The sequence below is a fragment of the Rhynchophorus ferrugineus genome, unplaced genomic scaffold (genome assembly GCF_030347505.1).
Source record: "Rhynchophorus ferrugineus isolate W39M unplaced genomic scaffold, kcgeb_rfMv2 rfM9, whole genome shotgun sequence".
NCBI lineage: Eukaryota > Metazoa > Arthropoda > Insecta > Coleoptera > Curculionidae > Rhynchophorus > Rhynchophorus ferrugineus.
In genome coordinates, this window is record NW_027472588.1 from 33,461,508 (window position 1) to 33,480,815 (window position 19,308).

Consider the following 19,308-nt stretch of genomic DNA (forward strand, 5'->3'; position numbering starts at 1 on the left):
TGCCAAGTGTTATACTTATAATATTTTTACTTAATGTTCCTCAATACTTTCATAGTTAGCGTATCTAAAATGCTCATTCGGTTATATAAGAGTTCTAGTATTCTTTTTTAAATTATTAGTTTAGTTACGGTCAAACAGTACAATCATTACCTACGAATAGATTGTGAGTAAGTTTAGTTAGTTATTTGTCTTAATGAATTTCAGTTCAATTTTTTCATTTATCTTTTTTTTTCATTTGTTATTCAAAACTAATTTTTTAACAGTGAAATATGAGATGTATTAATCCAAATAAAATTGAAGCGCTTGATTGGTGCAGTGGTAAAGGCCACAGGACGGTCCACCTACTGTTACCACCACCTAAGTAAAAGTGCAAAATCCGACAATAAAAATGATCCCAGTCACGCCAGTAACCAAGTTGGGTAAGACCGGATCTCTTCTGGGATGATTTCTAGGTTCACTCGCCAGTCGGTAGGCTTAATGCGTAACTTTACAATAAATATTCAGGCAATCGTATTCCAATTTACGACTTTCGTTTGTCTGTCATAAAAAGGTTACTAAAGGTTCGGTCCAAACCTACTTCCAGAGCGGTTATCAGCGAACATATTTTGAAAATACGAGAAGAGGAGAAAGCAGGAAAAGTAATGAGAAAGCAATGTAAAAATTGTTATTTACAAAAAGGAAAGAAAAGGCACTATTTATGTGTGAAGTGCATGTTCTCGATATCCTGGTTACTGTTTAGACTGCGCAAAAATTTGTCATAAGTGATCTCTTATGATTTATCTGAACAGGGTTTTTATTTATTTTGTGAATTTTAGTGAAAATTTGTATTAGCTTATTGTCGTTCATTTATTTCTCTTGACTTCTCAATTTACTTGAGTAAATATTTTGTTTGTAGTAACATTTACTTTTTTTCTTTTTTTCTGCTGAATATTTTTTATCTTATTTTAGTAGTTGATTCACTCCCATTATATATATATATATATAATTTTATTATGGTATATTAAATTATATCTTCTAATCAACAATGTATTTTCCTATTCTGACCATTTTCATTCGCCACGCGCTCGCGCGTTATGCGGCTTTTCGCAATAAAATTTGACCTCAGTGCCGATCACGCTCTGGCGCGTGATACAAAAATATTAAAATTTAGACAGATATATGTTAAAAAATGTCATTACTAGGATAAGTATTTGATCCCAAATCGACAGGGAACGTATTTAACAATAAAAGAATGCAGAAGACAAAAATAGGTCTACTATATGAGTTAGCTGCGGATATCAGCCAACCATATCGACAGTAAAAAAATATTCAAGGCCAAAAATTGTGCATATGGTGGGATCACCAAAGTGTAGTATATTACGAGCCGACAGCAACGAAACTGTTACTGTATATGCCTACCGACGACAATTAAATGATTTGAAGGACGTATTGTTGTAAAAAAAGATCAACAATAGCGAGTAACATATAGAAAGTCATCTTCCTGCATGAGAACGCTCAAACACTTTGCAAAAATTATTGAAGGTGCACTGTTACAGTTTGAATGGGAAGTTCTGCCATAGCCAGCGTATTGACCATACATAACCTCTTTTGACTAATATTAAAAAATTGACTTTTTAGAGTGAAAAAATTATCACAACACATGCAGTCGCCTAATATAAACACTATGGTTATTTCTCTACATAAACTCTAATTTTTTTCTGTGACAAGAATCTGAAACAAAAGTATTTTTTGCTAAATAATTGTCTGGATCGTCCATGAAAAGTTTCGCGGAAAACTATTTTTAAAAGCACTTGCGTTCAAAATAGGTCGATCTCAATTATTTTCCGATTTTCTGGTTAATTCGTCCATAAACTGGGCGTCGATCGAGCACGGCCGCGATGGGGGGCAAAAAGAGAAGCGGTCCATCGGTTCGGGGGGATTGGGAGAGGAGGGGATAGCGCAGGCCGAGGTTTGCCTCGAATTACACGCCGGGGGAGGCGAAAAAAATTAATGAACGAAACTGAATACCGTAGAAAACAATACGGAGTTCGGCTTCGGCGTTATCCAAGACGTGCGAGGACGGGGCTTTGGATGTCGGCGGCTTCGGGTTCCCGCGGAAGGGCTTTTTTACGGCTATTTTCTCGCGGAGAACTTCCTTCAACCCGGGTGATTGATGGTCGCGCTGCCGAATGCGAAATTTGAAAAGTGATAAAAGAGAAAAATGGCCTGGGTACCTTTCGCAGGTCGTTAACATTCCTTCTCGAATTTTTCACCAGTCCACTATGACATGATGCTGTTAAAATTGAACGTAAATAATTCTTTTATTCGGTATATATCGAGTAGAAGATTCGATCCTGGTCCTATTCTAAACCTGCGTTACCAAAAATGTTACCATCCTTCATTCTCCCTCTTCGATGAGCTTCAAAGTCTCCTTAGTATCGATTCCTTCTGACGTGCGAATATTCCATAGCGAGCATGTTAATTATCTTGCTAAAGGGGAAACTTCCAGTCAATATATCATTCATAAATCGCTTCAGAACACAAATCCCATTCCGATCTTTAGAAAATACATCAACAACACTCTTCAATAATATTAATCAAACCTCACGGACAACAAATTCTTCCAGATTAATCCACACCAACCTAACTACACCATCACTCAAGACTCACACTCATACATTGCAATTGCAATCAACCTCGACTGGGCTATTTGTCGATCGGTTCACTGTTTTTTAATGAATATAGATAGTCCATCGTATTATGAGTTTTGTTCTCTCTACTACTTATCATGTCCACCCTGAATCTCAATTGATTCTAACTATCATCTGACATACTATATAATCTAATATATTGCACGTGACGACTTCAAACTGATCGGTTGGTAGTAGTTAATTAATAATATTATAAATAGATAAATAGGTTTAGGTAAGTATTAAGCTAAATTGTGTGTATATAACAGGTCAGTTGAAAAGTCCCCGGCCTGACGCATAGATGACGCTTCTAGAATTAAATCTATATATTTTTTGGTTGGCCCTAACCCTTAAAAGATGCGTGTATAAATTTGACAGCTGTCGGATCATTAGTTTGTGAATTATAGCATTTTGAGTGAAGCAGCTTTTGTCATTGTGAAAAAATGGATGAAAAAGAATTTCACGTGTTGATAAAATATTGCTTTTTGAAGGGAAAAAATACAGATGAAGCAAAAACTTGGCTTGATGCGTAGTTTCTGGACACTGCCCCAGGGAAATCAACCATCAAGGATTGGTATGCTAAATTTAGACGTGGTGAAATGAGTACCGAAGGCGGTGATCGCAGTGGGTGTTTAAAAGAGGTTGTTACCGACGAACACATTTAAAAAATCCACAAAATGATTTTGAATGACCGTAAATTGAAACTGAATGAAATAGCAGGACATTCTAAAGATATCAACTGAACGTGTACATCATATCATTCACGAATATTTGGGTATGAGAAAGCTCTGTGCAAAGTGGGTGCCGCGCGAGCTCATTTTTTCCCAAAAGCAACGACGAGTTGATGATTCGGAGGAGTTCACTCCGAAGTCCAATTGACAGTCATCCAAGTGGACTGCACATGATGAATGTCGGCTAGCGAGGTTTTGGCGTCTGTATTTTAGGATGCGCATGGAATAATTTTACTGACTACCTTGAAAAAGGAAGGACCATCAACAGCGACTATTACATAGCGTTATTGGACCACTTGAAGGACGAAATCGCCGAAAAACGGCGGCATTTGAAGAAAAAAAAATTGCTGCTTTACCAAGACAATGCACCTTGTCACAAGTCAGTGAAAACGATGGCAAAAAGTCATGAATTGGGCTTCGAATTGCTTCCTCATCCACCGTATTCTCCAGCGACTATTTCCTGTTCTCAGATCTCAAAAGAATGCTCAGTGGGAAGAAATTTTCGTCAAATGAAGAGGTGATCGCCGAAACTGAGGCCTATTTTGAAGTAGAGGACAAATCGTACTACAAAAATGGTATCGAAAAGTTGGAGGTTCGCTATAATCTTGAAGGGAATTATGTATGAATTATGTGAGTGAGTGAGTGAGTTCCTTATTTATTTTTCAAGTCGGTTCAATTTTTTGATAAAAATATTTTATCACCTATGGATATCGCTAATGGAAATACATACAAGCACATAATAATATATCTAGATCTTCAAAATAAATCGCTGAATTTGTAAAGAAAACGAATCCGCAGTTCCTATAATTAAACAAAATATATAGAGAAAATATAATAGAGAAATAACTCCAAATAATATAATTGTTAAGTGGAAACTACAAGGCCGAGTCGGCCGTGAGAATGTTATTGTCTGTGACACTGTATAGTCAACGCCCGCTACAATATGGTATTCCGTTGAATGTATAAAAAGGGTCACCGAGTTCAAGTATAGTCAAAAGTAAACGTATTATTTATCGTTTTCAGCGACGATGCCTCTATACACCCAAACGGAAGGATATTCATCGGGTTTAAGCGACGCGACGACACTCGATACATACGCCCGTTCATGCCTGTACGGATCGGTCCCGTTTATTCTTTCATTTCACACCGAAACGCCCTAGAATGGTAATATTAACGCGGTTTTATTCTTATACCCAATTTTCCGAACGGTTAATTCTGGAACTTAAATTAATTCATTTAAGTAGAATTGGGAAATATCGACTGAAAACTGTCGATAGAGGAAAATAATCAATAGAAAACTATTTCAGAGAAAAGCACGCTTCGACTATTTCTTTAAACCATGATAACAGACAGAGATATACGAATTCCTTTTTTGACAGAGAAAAGGATGAAGATAATAGGTTCATTTTTTTTATTAATTACCCATTAATCTTAATTTACACTGTTGTACTTGCATTAATACACGAGCAAGGCGAGTACAGAGTTAATACATCAATATGTATCTGCCAAATTAAAATAAAACTAAACTACTTAAGCTAAAGCCTTCTGATGTCTTGTGTATTGTCTAGTAGCTGTATTGCTCCGACGTTGCTATGATTTAGCGACCTTATTTCATGTTTTATGTAGATAATTTGTAGATTAATCCAAGTTGCTTGACTTTGAGTCTAATCTGCTCTGCTTTTTGTCTAACATGCTTCCAATTTAACGTACCATCGAGATATATTCCAAGGTATTTAGCTGATTCAGCGCTTGAGTCATCAGTCAATTATTATAATTAGATTTTTGTCATTTCGCCGCAACGCTAAATTAACATGGACAGATTTGGGCCTATTGAGCTGTATTTTCCAGTATTTAGTCCATTTGTAGACCTTGTTGACCCCTACTTGTACTTTTTCTGCAGACTTAGACAAATATATTTTACTATTATAACTGTATCGTCGGCAAATGTTCCAAGTACTGTTTCTTTTGTTCTTGGGATATCAGCAATATAGATACAGGAATGATCCCGAGACACCAACCTGTAGAACTCTAGACGAAATAGGTTTATAGATATTAGGAAGTGTTGAGATTGCCCCTACATGTGAGACGTTACATGTTCTTTGGAAAAGATATATTTTCAGTAATCGATAGTAATTTCGCTGTAGCTATTTGCTAATAATTTGTAGATTAATCCAACTCGGTCTAAGGCGTGTGAGACATCCATGTGTTAAACGACTGTAATAGAGAATCAGAAAAATATTGATTGGAAATAATCTAAATTTGGCCAGAATCGATTCGTCCATGGTGACTGTACTGTATGACTGTAACTGAAATAATAATAAATTTTAAAAAAAGAATACTACAATTTAAAGAATAGAAGTGAGTAAGTATTCTAGACACATTAACCATGAAATGTGGTAGAATATGGAAAAACATTAAGTAAAACTACTATATCAGTACAACACTTGGCAATAAAATTAATAAGTGCACTTAATAATTCTAAAGAGTACCTAATAATAGCACAATCGGCAGTTGGGAACTGTGAGAATAGTATTATTGAAATCAAGAGCCCTATATTTGCTAAGATAAATCAAAATCGTAGGGATGACAAACCTACTAAAAAAATTTGGGATCATAATTTGAATATACACACGCAGATGTATTCGATAGGGCTATCAAAATATTCAATTTACATAATTGATAGTAATTACAATACAAAAAATGTTTAAATATATACATTTGATAATGGATGGTTGATTTTCTTAAACTTTTAACAACTCTGTGGAATGAAAAAGTGTATGCGGTAATGTCTCGAAATACGTTGTAGTATTTGGGTAAATAAAATGCACAAATTGTAATTTTGAAGTTTATTTTAATAAAAGCCTTACTAACTTATAAGTACAACAAAATCTGTATATAGACATGCTTTAACATGTCAGTCATGTAACAATAAGTTATCTTATGAATTTTTAAAATAGATCTCTGCTTAGTTTCTTTTACTTTACTCCACTTCAGTGACAACATTTTGGTTCATTCATTGTACGCAGTATTGATTGAAATGCTCGATCGAAAAAATTGATTCAATCAAATATGTATTAGTTACCTTTAAGCTGGTGAAGGGAATATACTTCAAACCACTACAAGACACCAGATACAAACCGTACAGTGCAACCAAAACAACTACGTCACACGCAGATTTTAAATTTACACTATTTCAAACGTCAATTTTTCTTTCAAATCCATTTTTTGCAGAAATGACTTTTATTGTGACTAAAGTAAATACATCTAGTCATCTAGCTATTGTTTGTAAGTCTGAGCCCTAAAGATCATTCATTTTAAATAATTTTAAGTGATCGCCAATATTTTTCATGGTGTTTTAATATTTGGAGAGTAATAATGGCATAGTATCATTGGTATATTGCTAATTCATTCGAATGTGTATTTAGGAATGTTTTTTGCATTCTCCAACCGTGCCATAAGTGATTTGGTGTATTTCTATTTCATTCGAATGTGAATTCTTTTTGTTCTAATTTTGGAAAAGAAAAGGAAAGAAATAATTACTGGATTCTATATATGCAAAGATCAGTTTTTTCGTCATTTTCAATGATGTAAAGTTATTTTAATATTTTATGTAACTGATTTGATTGTAAAGAGAGTGAAATAATGACCCCAAATATTTTTATCGCATTTTCTCAATCAATCTTTATCAACTATTTAACTATTCGAATATTTTTAAATTACTACTCGTTGAAACTTCAGTGAATGAATTTTTGACATTCTTTCTTCATTGCTTTGACAAGGCTGAAATAAACATCAAGAGACCTAAAAAATTGAAATAGTCAATAAATAAAGAGACAATAAAGAGACCTAATAGTTACCAAGATAAGATAAACACTGATACTGATACTGATAACATTCTGTTCTTTTTACCCTATTACATTTATGAACATTGCAAATTAGAATTCCCATGTTAATATTACAAAGAAAACATCATATATTTACATATAAACATACATATTTTCCTAACATATGTCTCTAGGCTTAAGTAATTTTATTAATTATTAATGCTTAAGTAATTATGATTTGACACATATGTCATTTATTCTACTGACATCAAGCTTCAAAGCTATACATTTATATTTTGCGTAAGTGAACACCGTCATAGATTTACGCCTCTTTGAAAATGGAAAGTGAAAATTCAGAGGCCGCTGAAAGTCACCGTTTACTGGTATAAACTTCAAAAATATGATCGAAAGTCATTTCTGTGCAAAAAAGCATGTTTATCACCTGGCAAAGCCGGTCGATCGAATCCAAGGCCAACTCGTTTTGGTCGCAACACAATGCTTTGTGTTCGGTGGTACTAGAGTGGCGTGGTGTATTAAGAACTGTTGAAACCGCGTAAAACAGTTAATAGTAATCTCTACCGACAACAAATGATCAATTTGAACCAACCATTGATCGAAAAACGTCCAAAATGGTCCAGAAGACACGGTAAAGCGATTTATTACTTACAGCACGATAACCTACCGTCTCATAGAGCAAAACTGGCCAAGGAAGCGTTGAACCACTTAGATGGGACATAACAGGCCAATTAAAAAGTCCCCGACCTGACACATAGATGACGCTACTAGAATTAAATCCATATGTGCTTAGTTAGCCCTAACCCTCAAAAGAAACGTGTATAAATTTGGCAGCTGTTGGATCATTAGTATGTGAATTATAGCATTTTGAGTGAAGCAACTTTTGTTATTGTAAAACAAATGGATAAAAGGGAACTTTTTGAATGTAAAAAATACAGTTTAAGCAAAAGCTTGGCTTGATGCCGAATCTCCGGACACTGCCCCTGAAAAATCAACCATCAAGGATTGATATGCTAAGTTTAGACGTGGTGAAATGAGCACCGAAGACGCAGTGGACGCCCAAAAGGGGTTGTTACCGACGAAAACATAAAAAAAATCCACAAAATGATTTTGAATGACCGTAAATTGAAATTGAATGAAATAGCAGACACTCTAAAGATATCAACTGAACGTGTACATCATATTATTCACGAATATTTGGGTATGAAAAGGCTCTGTACAAAGTGACCAAAAACAACGACGAGTTGATGATTCGGAGCAGTGTTTGAAGATGATCAAGCATAATAAACCCGGGTTTTTGTGTCCGTATGTGATAACGGATGAAACATGGCTCCATCATTTCACTCCGAAGTCCAATCGACAGTCATCCGAGTGGACTGCACAGGCTCCAAAGCGTTGAAAAACGCAACAGTCGACTGGCAAGGTTATGGCGTCTGTATTTTGGGATGCGCATAGAATAATTTTCATTGACTACCTTGAAAAAGGAAGGCCCATCAACAGCGACTATTACGTAGCGTTATTGGACCGTTTGAAGGACGAAACCGCCGAAAACCGGCCGCATTTGAAGAAAAAGCAAGTGCTGCTTAACCAAGCCAAAGCTCAAGTCACTGAAAACTATAACAAACATCCATGAATTGGACTTCGAATTGCTTCCTTATCTACCGTATTCTCCAGATCTGGCCCCCAGCGACTATTTCCTGTTCTCGGATCTCAAAAGAATCTCAGATCTGCTCGCTAGGAAAAAATTTTCGTCGAATGAAGAGGTGATCGTCGAAACTGAGGCCTATTTTGAAGCAAAGGATAAATCGTACTACAAAAATGGTATCGAAAAGTTGGAGGATTGCTATAATCAGTGTATCACCCTTGAAGGGAGTTATGATGAATAAAAAAACCTAATTTTGCCAAAAATATGTGTTTTACTATGGTAGGCCGGGCACTTTTCAATTGACCTATTACTATCGCACCCGCCGTATCTATCAACTTTTCGCGTCAATAGGACACGCGCTTGCAAACCAGCTCTTCACCCATTTCAAAGAAGTTAGAAAATGACTCGATGAATGGTTTTGCTCAAAAGACAAACAGTTTTTTTTTTGGTATGGCATCCATAAATTGCGTGAAAGATGGACAAGGTGTATGGAATCAAATTTCAATACACCTGGCCAATTCAGCACATCATTTTCAAATTATGTTAAATGAAGGCAAAGCCAGAACGTTAAAAACTAGTCAACTAGTCGAGTGAAGTTGTCGACTAAAAATGGTCGAATGAAGCAGTCGATAGTCAGTTGGAGAAGTAATGAAATCAATTACTAAACAGTCGATAGTCGTTTTCAGTCGATTGTACCCAACGCTAGTTTTATGTTCGTATCGAAACGGTTAGGGTCGGACGTGATGCAGCAGTCAGAATGTAACGATTGGATAACTTCAAAAATAGCCTGAAGTGTGCGTATCTGTTTATTTCTGGCGGGCACAGTGGCGGAGACTCGTAAAACTGCCATAAAAAGCCGCACCGACCGTTCCTAATCGTTGATTAACTGGGTCTTACCCGATGGAAATTAATCTCAATTGAATTATATCAGACTAAATGAGTTATTTAATTGTTTTAAAATTCCTCTTGGCTCGAAAATTAAAACTTTTCACAGCTTATTTCGGACGTTACGTTACGGAATTCCTTCCCACGAATTATGTAAAAAGTCGTTTCGAACTTAAATCAAGTAAATTAATTTGTTACAAAGTAAAATATTTCAATATTAGCAACAGAATGATACCTAAATGAGGCTCAAACTGAAAATTTAAATTAATTTTTAGTATATAGGCTGCCGATAACATTTCGGAAATCTTTTCCAGTTTCTTTTTTATTTAAACCAGCAGTATATTATAACTTTTGTTGGGTACTTGTATGTATTTCGATCAGCGAATTAAGAGATTCGGTAAATACGACGTATCAGTGTAAACAACAATTGTTAAACTCGATGGTTTTAACATTCTCCTATAGAAAATAACAGTTTTACATTGAGTTATTCAGATTACGCAGACGCTAATCATGCTTCATTTGAAGAAACCTGCTGCTGAAACCCATAAAACACATGGTGATGCTGCTCGGTCATATTTCTATTATCAAGTTCAACGATTTTAAGGTGATTTCATGTCAGTGACAGAGAACAATCAAATTACCAAAGATATTCGAAGGCAATGAAATTGAAGACATTTTGGACAATAACATAGCTCAAACTTTCAAAGGGTTTTTAAAAAGCTTAGCATTTGATGATTAAACTATTACTCCAGGTATTTACCTGTATTAGGAGAGATCGAAGAGAAGAGAAAATGGCTACCACATGTGTACTGACACAACAATTAACTGAAAATGTCATCCTTTCAACATAGCGGTTTCGTTGTTTGTTATGTAAAAGAGTCTATGGTTCTATGGTGTATTGTGACTGGCGATGATAGAACTAGGTGAAATGAACCTACTACGACTATCCCAAGTGCAAAAAGTCACGGGTTAGTCCAGGAGAGCTGTCCACATCTACACCGAAACCGAATATTCATATTCATGGCCATAAATTCCTGCTGTGCATATGGTTCGGAAAAATATTTTTTAAAATATCGACGTATCAACATATTTTTAAATATATCGATATATTGGAGAACCCCGAAAAAAATCGATATTTGTTGACACTATCGATTCTTTACTCCAACCTAAATTTTCACGCACAATTATTTTCAGAACGGAGGCGGAGAAAATTCCAAAAAAAAAGTTCGACACTATTTCAAAAACGCCTTAATATTGAACTTTTTCTGCTCCAGTCTTAATTTTCATCGACAAAATCTCAAGAAAACTTTAATACTCTACTACAGAAACCTTAGATTCTAACGTCGATGTTTTCTTTCAAAAAAAATTGACAACAGGGAGTAAAAACAAAAAATTTTTTGTACAAAAAATATCGATAGTGGTAATAAAATATTATTCTGCAAGGCAGAAATGTTACTGCAAAAAAAAATCGGGCCAAATTTGCCGCACCCTAAAATCTGTGGTTCTAGGCTCCAGCCCACTCAGTCTAGGGATGTCAACAAAATATCGAATGATAAAAATATTGATATTTTAGTATCTATAGGGGTAAATGAGATTATCGAACTTTTAGTTGCCAAGTAAAATATCGATATTAAAACGTGAATTTTTCGATAGAATAATAGGACTGGAACAGGGAAAAGATACATGTAGCAGGTGGGGCAAAAGTTCCACTATCATTTTGATTGCCTATAACCTTCCTCAAAGAAAAAATAAGTAAGTTTGGTTTTCATAAAAAATTTATTTGATCTTTACATTTTTTTTCCTTATGATTGAAGAGTTATAACTTTTAGTTCTTTTTAAGCCGTTTTTCATAACATCCTGCAACATTTGAGGCTGAACTTCTTCAATTTCGTGACGAATATTGTCTTTAAGATGTTGTTGAATCGTTTGGTGCTTATTCACATAAACTTTTGATTTTAAAAAAGCCCCATAAGAAAAAGTCTGGTGCTGTTCAATCCCAAGATCTGGCTGGCCATGCTAAATCGCCACTTCGCGAAATTAGTCTTCGTGAAAAAACGTCATTCAACAATTGAATTGTTGAACGACCTGTGTGTGCTGTGGCCCCACCTTGCTGAAACCACATGTCCTCTAGTCCTTGCTCTTCCATTTCAGGCACAAGAAAATTTCAAATCATGTCTTGGTACCGTTCAGTAGTAACAGTAACTACAACACTTTGATCATTTTCAAAAAAAAGCACCAACAATGTTTCCAGCATAAATACCACACCATACAGTTGTTTTTAGTGGATGCAATGATGTTTCATGAACTAATTGAGGATTCTGTGTTCGCCAAAACTGATTGTCCTGTTTATTGGCGTGGTCACTGAGAAGAAAATAAACTTCATCGCTCATTATCGATTTAGACGAAAAATCTTCGATTTCACCAGGCAGCCTTAGGATTGCATTATGGTACTCAACTCGTTGATCAGGATCTCTCGGTGGCAATGTTTGGACTAACTGAATTTTGTATGGGAACATTTTCAAATCAGTTTTCAAAATTCGCCTTAAACTACGTGCAGAAATGTGTAACTGGGAACCACGTCTCCGAATTGATGTTTCTGGAGACTCTGCGACACTATCGAGCTCCAGTGCCACATTTTCAGCGTTACGAGACGTCCCTTGTCTTCCAGAATAAGGCATGTCTGCTGTCGTACCGTACTGTCAAAAATTCGCATGTAAACTGTAAATTGTGGTTTTGTGAGGCACTTGACGATTAGGATATTTTTGACGCAATTTCCGCTGAGTGGCAATAATAGAACGATTATTTTTAAATAAATATTGTCACTAGTTTTTGTGGCATAATAAAATTTGGACGTCTACACAACACAATGATTAAAGCGAAACTGAGCTAAACATCATAATGGTCATCAAAATGGTAACGGGACTTTTATACCACCTGTTATTTCGAACATACGACGTTTTGTTTTGAGATTGCAGCTTATGAGAAGTCAATCACAATTAAATAACTTATAAGTTGAGTAGAACTAACAGGTATTGAAACCAATTGTTATATCTTCAAGTTACACTCAGGCCAACAATTGTTATTATACTATTGCAAACTTCTGGCATAATTAAAAGTAACATAAGCAATCAACCTAACAATCCTCTAGGAAACCAAAACATTAATAACGTTAAACGAACGAACGATTAATTTCCTGCTGCCCCTCCGGCACTGAGCATCGAACGTTAAGGAGATGCCATTCGTTCAGCGACCTCTAGAAGGACCATCTCATTTTCGCAATACACACACACACACACGCACGCACGCGGGCACAATTCCCCGCATATGTAACGAATTTAGACAGAATCCCTGCTGCCACTCGGAGGCTCTAGCAGAAATAGCTCGGATTCATTAGCATCCGAATGAGACATAGGCTCAGGCACGGCATAAATTCGTAGATAGGATTTCGCATTTTTCCTTTTTTTTGGGTCATAATGGAACGGGCACGGGGAAAAATGCGGAAAACATGCAAAGGAGGATAATCCGGGGGACCTCGTATAATTTTCGTCGGCAGACTAGATGGGGGGGTGGCGTGGCGGGTCGACGGCGGAGACGACGACGAGAACTAGGCTCCGTTTTGGCTAGGATTTGGACGAATAGCTTTTTCTTTTATTAATTCCGCCAACTGCCAGATTTCCCAAGTTCTTGTTTTTCTTTTTTATGAATATACTGGGGCCTACTTATATAATACGAACGCCTATAAAAGCAGAAATCATCCCGTTATCTTTATGTTAGTTATTACCGAGAAGCTTTATATTAAATTAAGGATATGATGCGACATGGAATGTAAGACCTAAAAAAAATTAATAGAAAAAATTACTATGGAGAATAAAGTTTCAAATTTTTAAATTATTAGTAATAAATTATTTGAATGACAACAAACACCAAAGATTTATATTGAAGTATTTTTTAGTTATTATTTCAAATATTTACGGCTTCAGATACATTTGAAAACAAATACATGTATCATTCAGCCCAAATCGACAGAACCTATAACACATGAACTGAAAAGTACCTGGCGTAACACATAGATGACGCTAGTTTTATCGCATTCGCCGCATCTTCAGTTAATACTAACCTTCAAAAGAAAGCTGTTAAAATTTCATGGTATTCTATTCTACTTATAAGTTTGTGCGTTATTGTGCTAAGAGTGACACTACTTTTGTTATTTTCAAAACAATGCATCAAAAACAATTTCGTGTTTTAATTTTACATTGCTTCTTGATGGGAAAAAATACGTTAAAAATACTGTTCAATATCTTAAAAATTGTTATAAGGACTCCGCTCCGACAATAATAAAAAGTTGGTTTGCTGATTTCAAACGTGGTCGTAAAGACACCAATGATGCAGAACGCAGTGGACGTCCAAATGAGGTGGTAACAGCAGAAAGCATTAAAAAATCAACAAAATCGTTTTGAAAGATCGAAAAGTGAAGTTGCGTGTGTTAGCTAACATCGTAAAGGTATCAAAATAACGTGTTGGTTTTATATTGCATGAGCATTTGACTATGGGAAAGCTCTGTTCAAAGTGGGTGCCGCGTTTGCTCACTGTTGATCAAAAACAAGAACGATCGTCATCTGAGCGGACAGCAACTGGTGACAGTCCTAATTTGAGGCAAATAATAAATCGTTCTACAAAATTGGTATTGAAATGTTAGAGCGGCGCTGGAGTTATTGTGTGGCTTGATGGAGATTACGTTCATGAATAAAGCCAATTTTGAACAAAAAAACGCGTTTTCTTTGTTACCTCCGGGACTTTTCAGCCCATGTGTTAAAAATCTGTCATAGGTATCAGTTAATATATCACTGTCCCACAAGACGGAACTGTCTTTACGATCATATAGTGCAGCATATGAGATGTGAATCAACATTAAATTTATTTATTGAATAAGTTGTGTAAAACTAACAATTTCTGGAACGTAGAACTGAACGTGAACATTGAAGTACTGAAACTAATTGCTACAGCTTTAGATTACATTCAGAGCAACAATAATTTAATATCGGTAAGAACCAGATTAGATCGGGTGCAGGATTGCAATATGAGGACAGGATATTTTATAAGTTTTTTAAACTGTAAACTGTTAAACTACAAAAGACGTTGGTTGTGAGAAAGCATCAGAACAGATGAGAGGCAAAAAAATCAAAATATTGCAATGTATAGAGAAACAAGCACAAGCCAATATACATAAACAAGCAGATAGTCCTGTAGGAAAATACAGACAAATATCTTGGCATGACCCTTGATGTTTCACCCAGATGGAAGCCACCTGTTAAGAAAAATAAAACTCAAGCTGAAGTATAAAAAGTACTGGTTATATTCTGCCCTGCCAGTATATAACAACATTTTGCTTTACCAACAATTCTTGAAAGAAGTGTAGACTTGGTGTTCAACTCTGGGGTTTTACCAGCCAGACCAATAGAAATATCATAGAAAGATTCCAAAACATAATACTGCTAGGTAATGTTGATGCTCCATATTATATCGATAACGTTATCACGAACTACGCCAAAATATACGAACAGAGGCTACGTCAGCACGTCAATGTTGAAGTTCTTCAGCTCCTAGATAATGATGGCATAATCAAAATATTAACGAGAGTAAAACCATTTGATCTAGTTTAGTGAAATTATTATTTAAACTCAGTGCACATTAGAAACAATGACATAAATATTAAACCCAAAGTGTCTATCGTAAAATAATAACTTTGTGATAAAGAGAGTTCCATCTGCCAACTGATATCCAATACAGTTTTTATGACTTTAGCCGATTTGATAGCAACTAATTTATAAATGTTTTTTGCTTGTTTACAAAATACCTCAACATCAAATTACATTTACAAATACCAAATATATATTTGAACTTACAATTACGTATTTTAACTAGAAGTAATTCAAATACTGTCCAACCTTGACTGTGATGTTCAAGGCGGATCTACTCTTTCTTTGGCGTACAAAGGCTGACCATTATGACAATTATGATATTAATGATGCGTTGCTTGATGGTGATTCAGAATCATTGACTAACGAATTAAATAGACGACAACATAACTACAACAGACCAATATCAACCCATCCTAATTGAAAACCCTTATATTATATGATTAATATTATTACAATGATTATATCATAAACCATAAGAGAGCACATATTTTTAACCGTCTTTTTCTTTTTAATTTCAGTGCGATGAAAATTCTTCTGGCCAAATTACCGCGACCATGGATCGTAGATGAAAAGAAGGATGACGGTTACACCGCCCTTCACCTGGCCGCTCTGAACAATCACGTGGAGGTAGCCGAGCAACTAGTACTTCACGGAAAAGCCAACATGGATCTGCAAAACGTGAATCTGCAAACCGCTCTGCATCTGGCCGTTGAACGCCAACATACCCAAATTGTCAGGGTAAGGCTTCTCAAAACAGATCGATAACCTTTCATTTATTGTTTAATGTTGTCCAGCTTTTGGTAAGAGAGAGCGCCAATCTCAATATTGCCGACAAAGACGGTGATACTCCACTACACGAAGCCCTGAGACACCACACTCTTTCCCAGTTACGCCAGCTTCAAGACGTTCAAGACGTGGGAAAGTTACTGATGGGATTGGGAACTCAAGGCTCCGATAAAAAATCGTCCGCGAGCATCGCCTGCTTCCTGGCCGGAAATGGAGCGGATCTGACCATTAAAAATAAAAAGGGTTAAGACCTGGTATATAGACAAAAGCTCTTCATACTAACTCTCTTTATATTCGCAGGCCAAACACCTCTGGATCTCTGCCCCGATCCGAACTTATGCAAGACTCTGACCAAGTGTCACAAAGAGAAACAAAGCGGAGAAATGGATATGGGTCCAAATCAGAACACCCAGAATAGCAACATTACGTTAACGCTGGATGAATGTCTGGTATGCTCCGACAGCAAACGTGACATGCTTTTCCAACCTTGTGGTCACGTCACCTGTTGCTCTGCTTGTGGGCCTCGCGTTAAGAAATGCCTCATTTGTCGGGAATCGGTGATCGGAAGAATCAAGGTACGTTATAATAACAATAACTACATAAAAAGTCAGTGACACTCATGAACCCTTTCTTTTAGATCGAAGAATGCCTAGTGTGCTCCGACAAGAAATCCTCGGTATTGTTCAAGCCCTGTGGGCATATGTGTGCGTGTGAAAGTTGCGCTCAGATAATGAAGAAATGCGTCCTCTGTAGATCTCAAATCGAATTAATGGTTCCTATGACGGTATGCAGTGGCGGATTGGGTAAATGACATGTCGTCGGATGTGAAAACTGAATTTCGCACTTATAATTTTATCTTTATTTAGGGACGATCTCCGAAGTGAAAGCGGATGTAGAAGAAGAAAATATTCCGGAAATATTACCTCCCCAAGCGCCAATTATGAATAACGGTGGAAGAGATACCACCAACGACATTCAAAAATTGCAGCAACAGTTGCAGGATATCAAAGAACAGGTAAAAATGTGTTATTTAATTAGTCTATATTCATTATAATGTCGATTTTTGTTGCTTTCTCATAAATAGTAATTTACGTTTGTTTTACAGACTATGTGTCCTGTATGTTTGGATCGTTTGAAGAACATGATTTTCCTCTGCGGCCACGGACTTTGCCAAATGTGTGGAGATCAAATGACCGAATGTCCTATTTGCAGAAAGGCTGTGGAGAAAAGAATCCTGTTATATTAGACGGATTAACAACTATTTGCTATTTTGACCGAAACTCGATATACTATACTCCCTATTTTAAGTATAATAATTACTAATATTAGTAATAATATGGCCTTATTTTAGTTCCATTATATATTTTTAGTAGTTTACTCATATTCAGTTTATTTTCTAATTATATATAATTATAATTATTAGTTTCCTAATTGGTTTATATTTTTGAATGTTAGCGATAACTAGTTCGAAGTAGTTATAGTAGTAGACAGTAGGTATTGTTTATGCCTAATAATACATTGTATAAGTTTTACCATAACATTCTACTTAATTAATATGACATATAATCACAACATTTTATATTTAAGCGGTGTTGCTACATGTGGTAATTTTAACATTATGAATAATATCGAATAGATTTTTATAGTTATATTTATTCCTATTAAATTATACTTATTCGTTATAGGTTATGAGATTAGTTATTAATTAAATCAAATTGTAGTGTTTAGTTTCATGTAATTTCATAATGTTTCAATAAAGCTTTCTTAGCAATCATATTTTGATTTTTGGTTTCTTGTTTTATTAAAGTATAGATGTAAACTATTTTTTAAATTAACAATACCGTTTTTCACTCAAAGAAGTCTCCTACTTACGGAAGAAATACATCAGATTTATATTATACCACACAGAAAGAGGTTTCAGATTCTCTGTTAATTGCTACCTAATCCCAAAGCCAAAAGGGATCTGCTAAGAGTAACAAGGTGCTCGAATGTGAGAAAGTCTACATAGAAGAAACCAAGAGGATAATAAGTACCTAGATAAATCAACATCGACATGTGATAAGTGTGAGCTGTGGAATGGACACAGTCTGAATACTGGATGGATACTGAATATTCAGTTCAATGAAGTCGAGGTTTTAACCATTTCATTTTTTTTTTTTTTATTATTACTCTTCGTGAGTCCACAATCTGCCCTATTGGCAATAAGTATTTCTTCTGTTTATATTATATATACATGGCATGTAGAAAATCACTTCATTAAGCAATCTTCTGTATAAAATATTATCTTAATTAATTAGTCTTATTCTAATGCTTATTCTAAACTCTACATATGTCCAGTAATCAGATCAGATGGTGTTAAACGTTTTAGTCTACGCACTTCACTATCACGTCGCATATTTAGCTGATTAGCGAGTACATTGGGATGCACTGACACTCTTTCGAAGTACTTCACACAAACACGTTGGATTACACTCGTTATAGGTTCTAGAGGAATATCGCGTTGTATCACTTTATTTGAAATATAGTACGGAGCATCAACAATGGCACGCAACACCTTATTTTGGAACCGTTGAATGATGGATATATTGGATTTGCTAGCGGTACCCCATAGTTGAATTCCATATGTCCAAATGGGCTTGAGTATAGACTCATACAGCAATACCTTGTTATCTAATGATAACTTGGATTTGCGCCCAATGAGCCAATACATTTGATATAATTTTAGTCCTAGTTGTTTCCGTTTAGAGAGTATGTGCTTCTTCCAGGTTAGGCGTCGATCTAAATGCATACCAAGATATTTAACATGGTCTGCTTGGGGGAGTTGGCGATGATTGATATTTACTGGTGGACATGTTCTTCTACGCAGGGTAAACGTTATATGCGTGGATTTTGATTCATTGGCTTTAATGCGCCATGTCTTCAACCATAATTGTATTTGCTCCAGGTGGGTTTGTAGGTTTATTGATGCTGTGACTGGATCTTCATGGGATGCTAAGATTGCTGTATCGTCTGCATATGTTGCCACAGTAGTTATTTTTGTGGTGGGCAGATCAG

The 19,308-nt window shown here is 35.7% G+C and overlaps 1 protein-coding gene across 3 annotated transcripts in view; it reads left to right on the plus strand.

Moving 5' to 3' along the window:
- The window catches only part of LOC143202779 (E3 ubiquitin-protein ligase mib1), a 450,080-nt gene extending 432,044 nt beyond the window's left edge, over positions 1 to 18,036 (plus strand). For all 3 annotated transcript variants that reach the window (XM_076414575.1, XM_076414576.1, XM_076414577.1), the window contains exons 2-7: positions 15,987 to 16,206; positions 16,263 to 16,497; positions 16,555 to 16,829; positions 16,892 to 17,057; positions 17,121 to 17,269; positions 17,360 to 18,036. In XM_076414575.1, the coding sequence (XP_076270690.1) occupies positions 15,991 to 16,206; positions 16,263 to 16,497; positions 16,555 to 16,829; positions 16,892 to 17,057; positions 17,121 to 17,269; positions 17,360 to 17,500 (1,182 nt within the window). In that variant the 5' untranslated portion in view covers positions 15,987 to 15,990 and the 3' untranslated portion in view covers positions 17,501 to 18,036. The remainder of the gene's footprint in view (positions 1 to 15,986; positions 16,207 to 16,262; positions 16,498 to 16,554; positions 16,830 to 16,891; positions 17,058 to 17,120; positions 17,270 to 17,359) is intronic.
- The last annotated feature ends 1,272 nt before the right edge of the window (positions 18,037 to 19,308 follow it).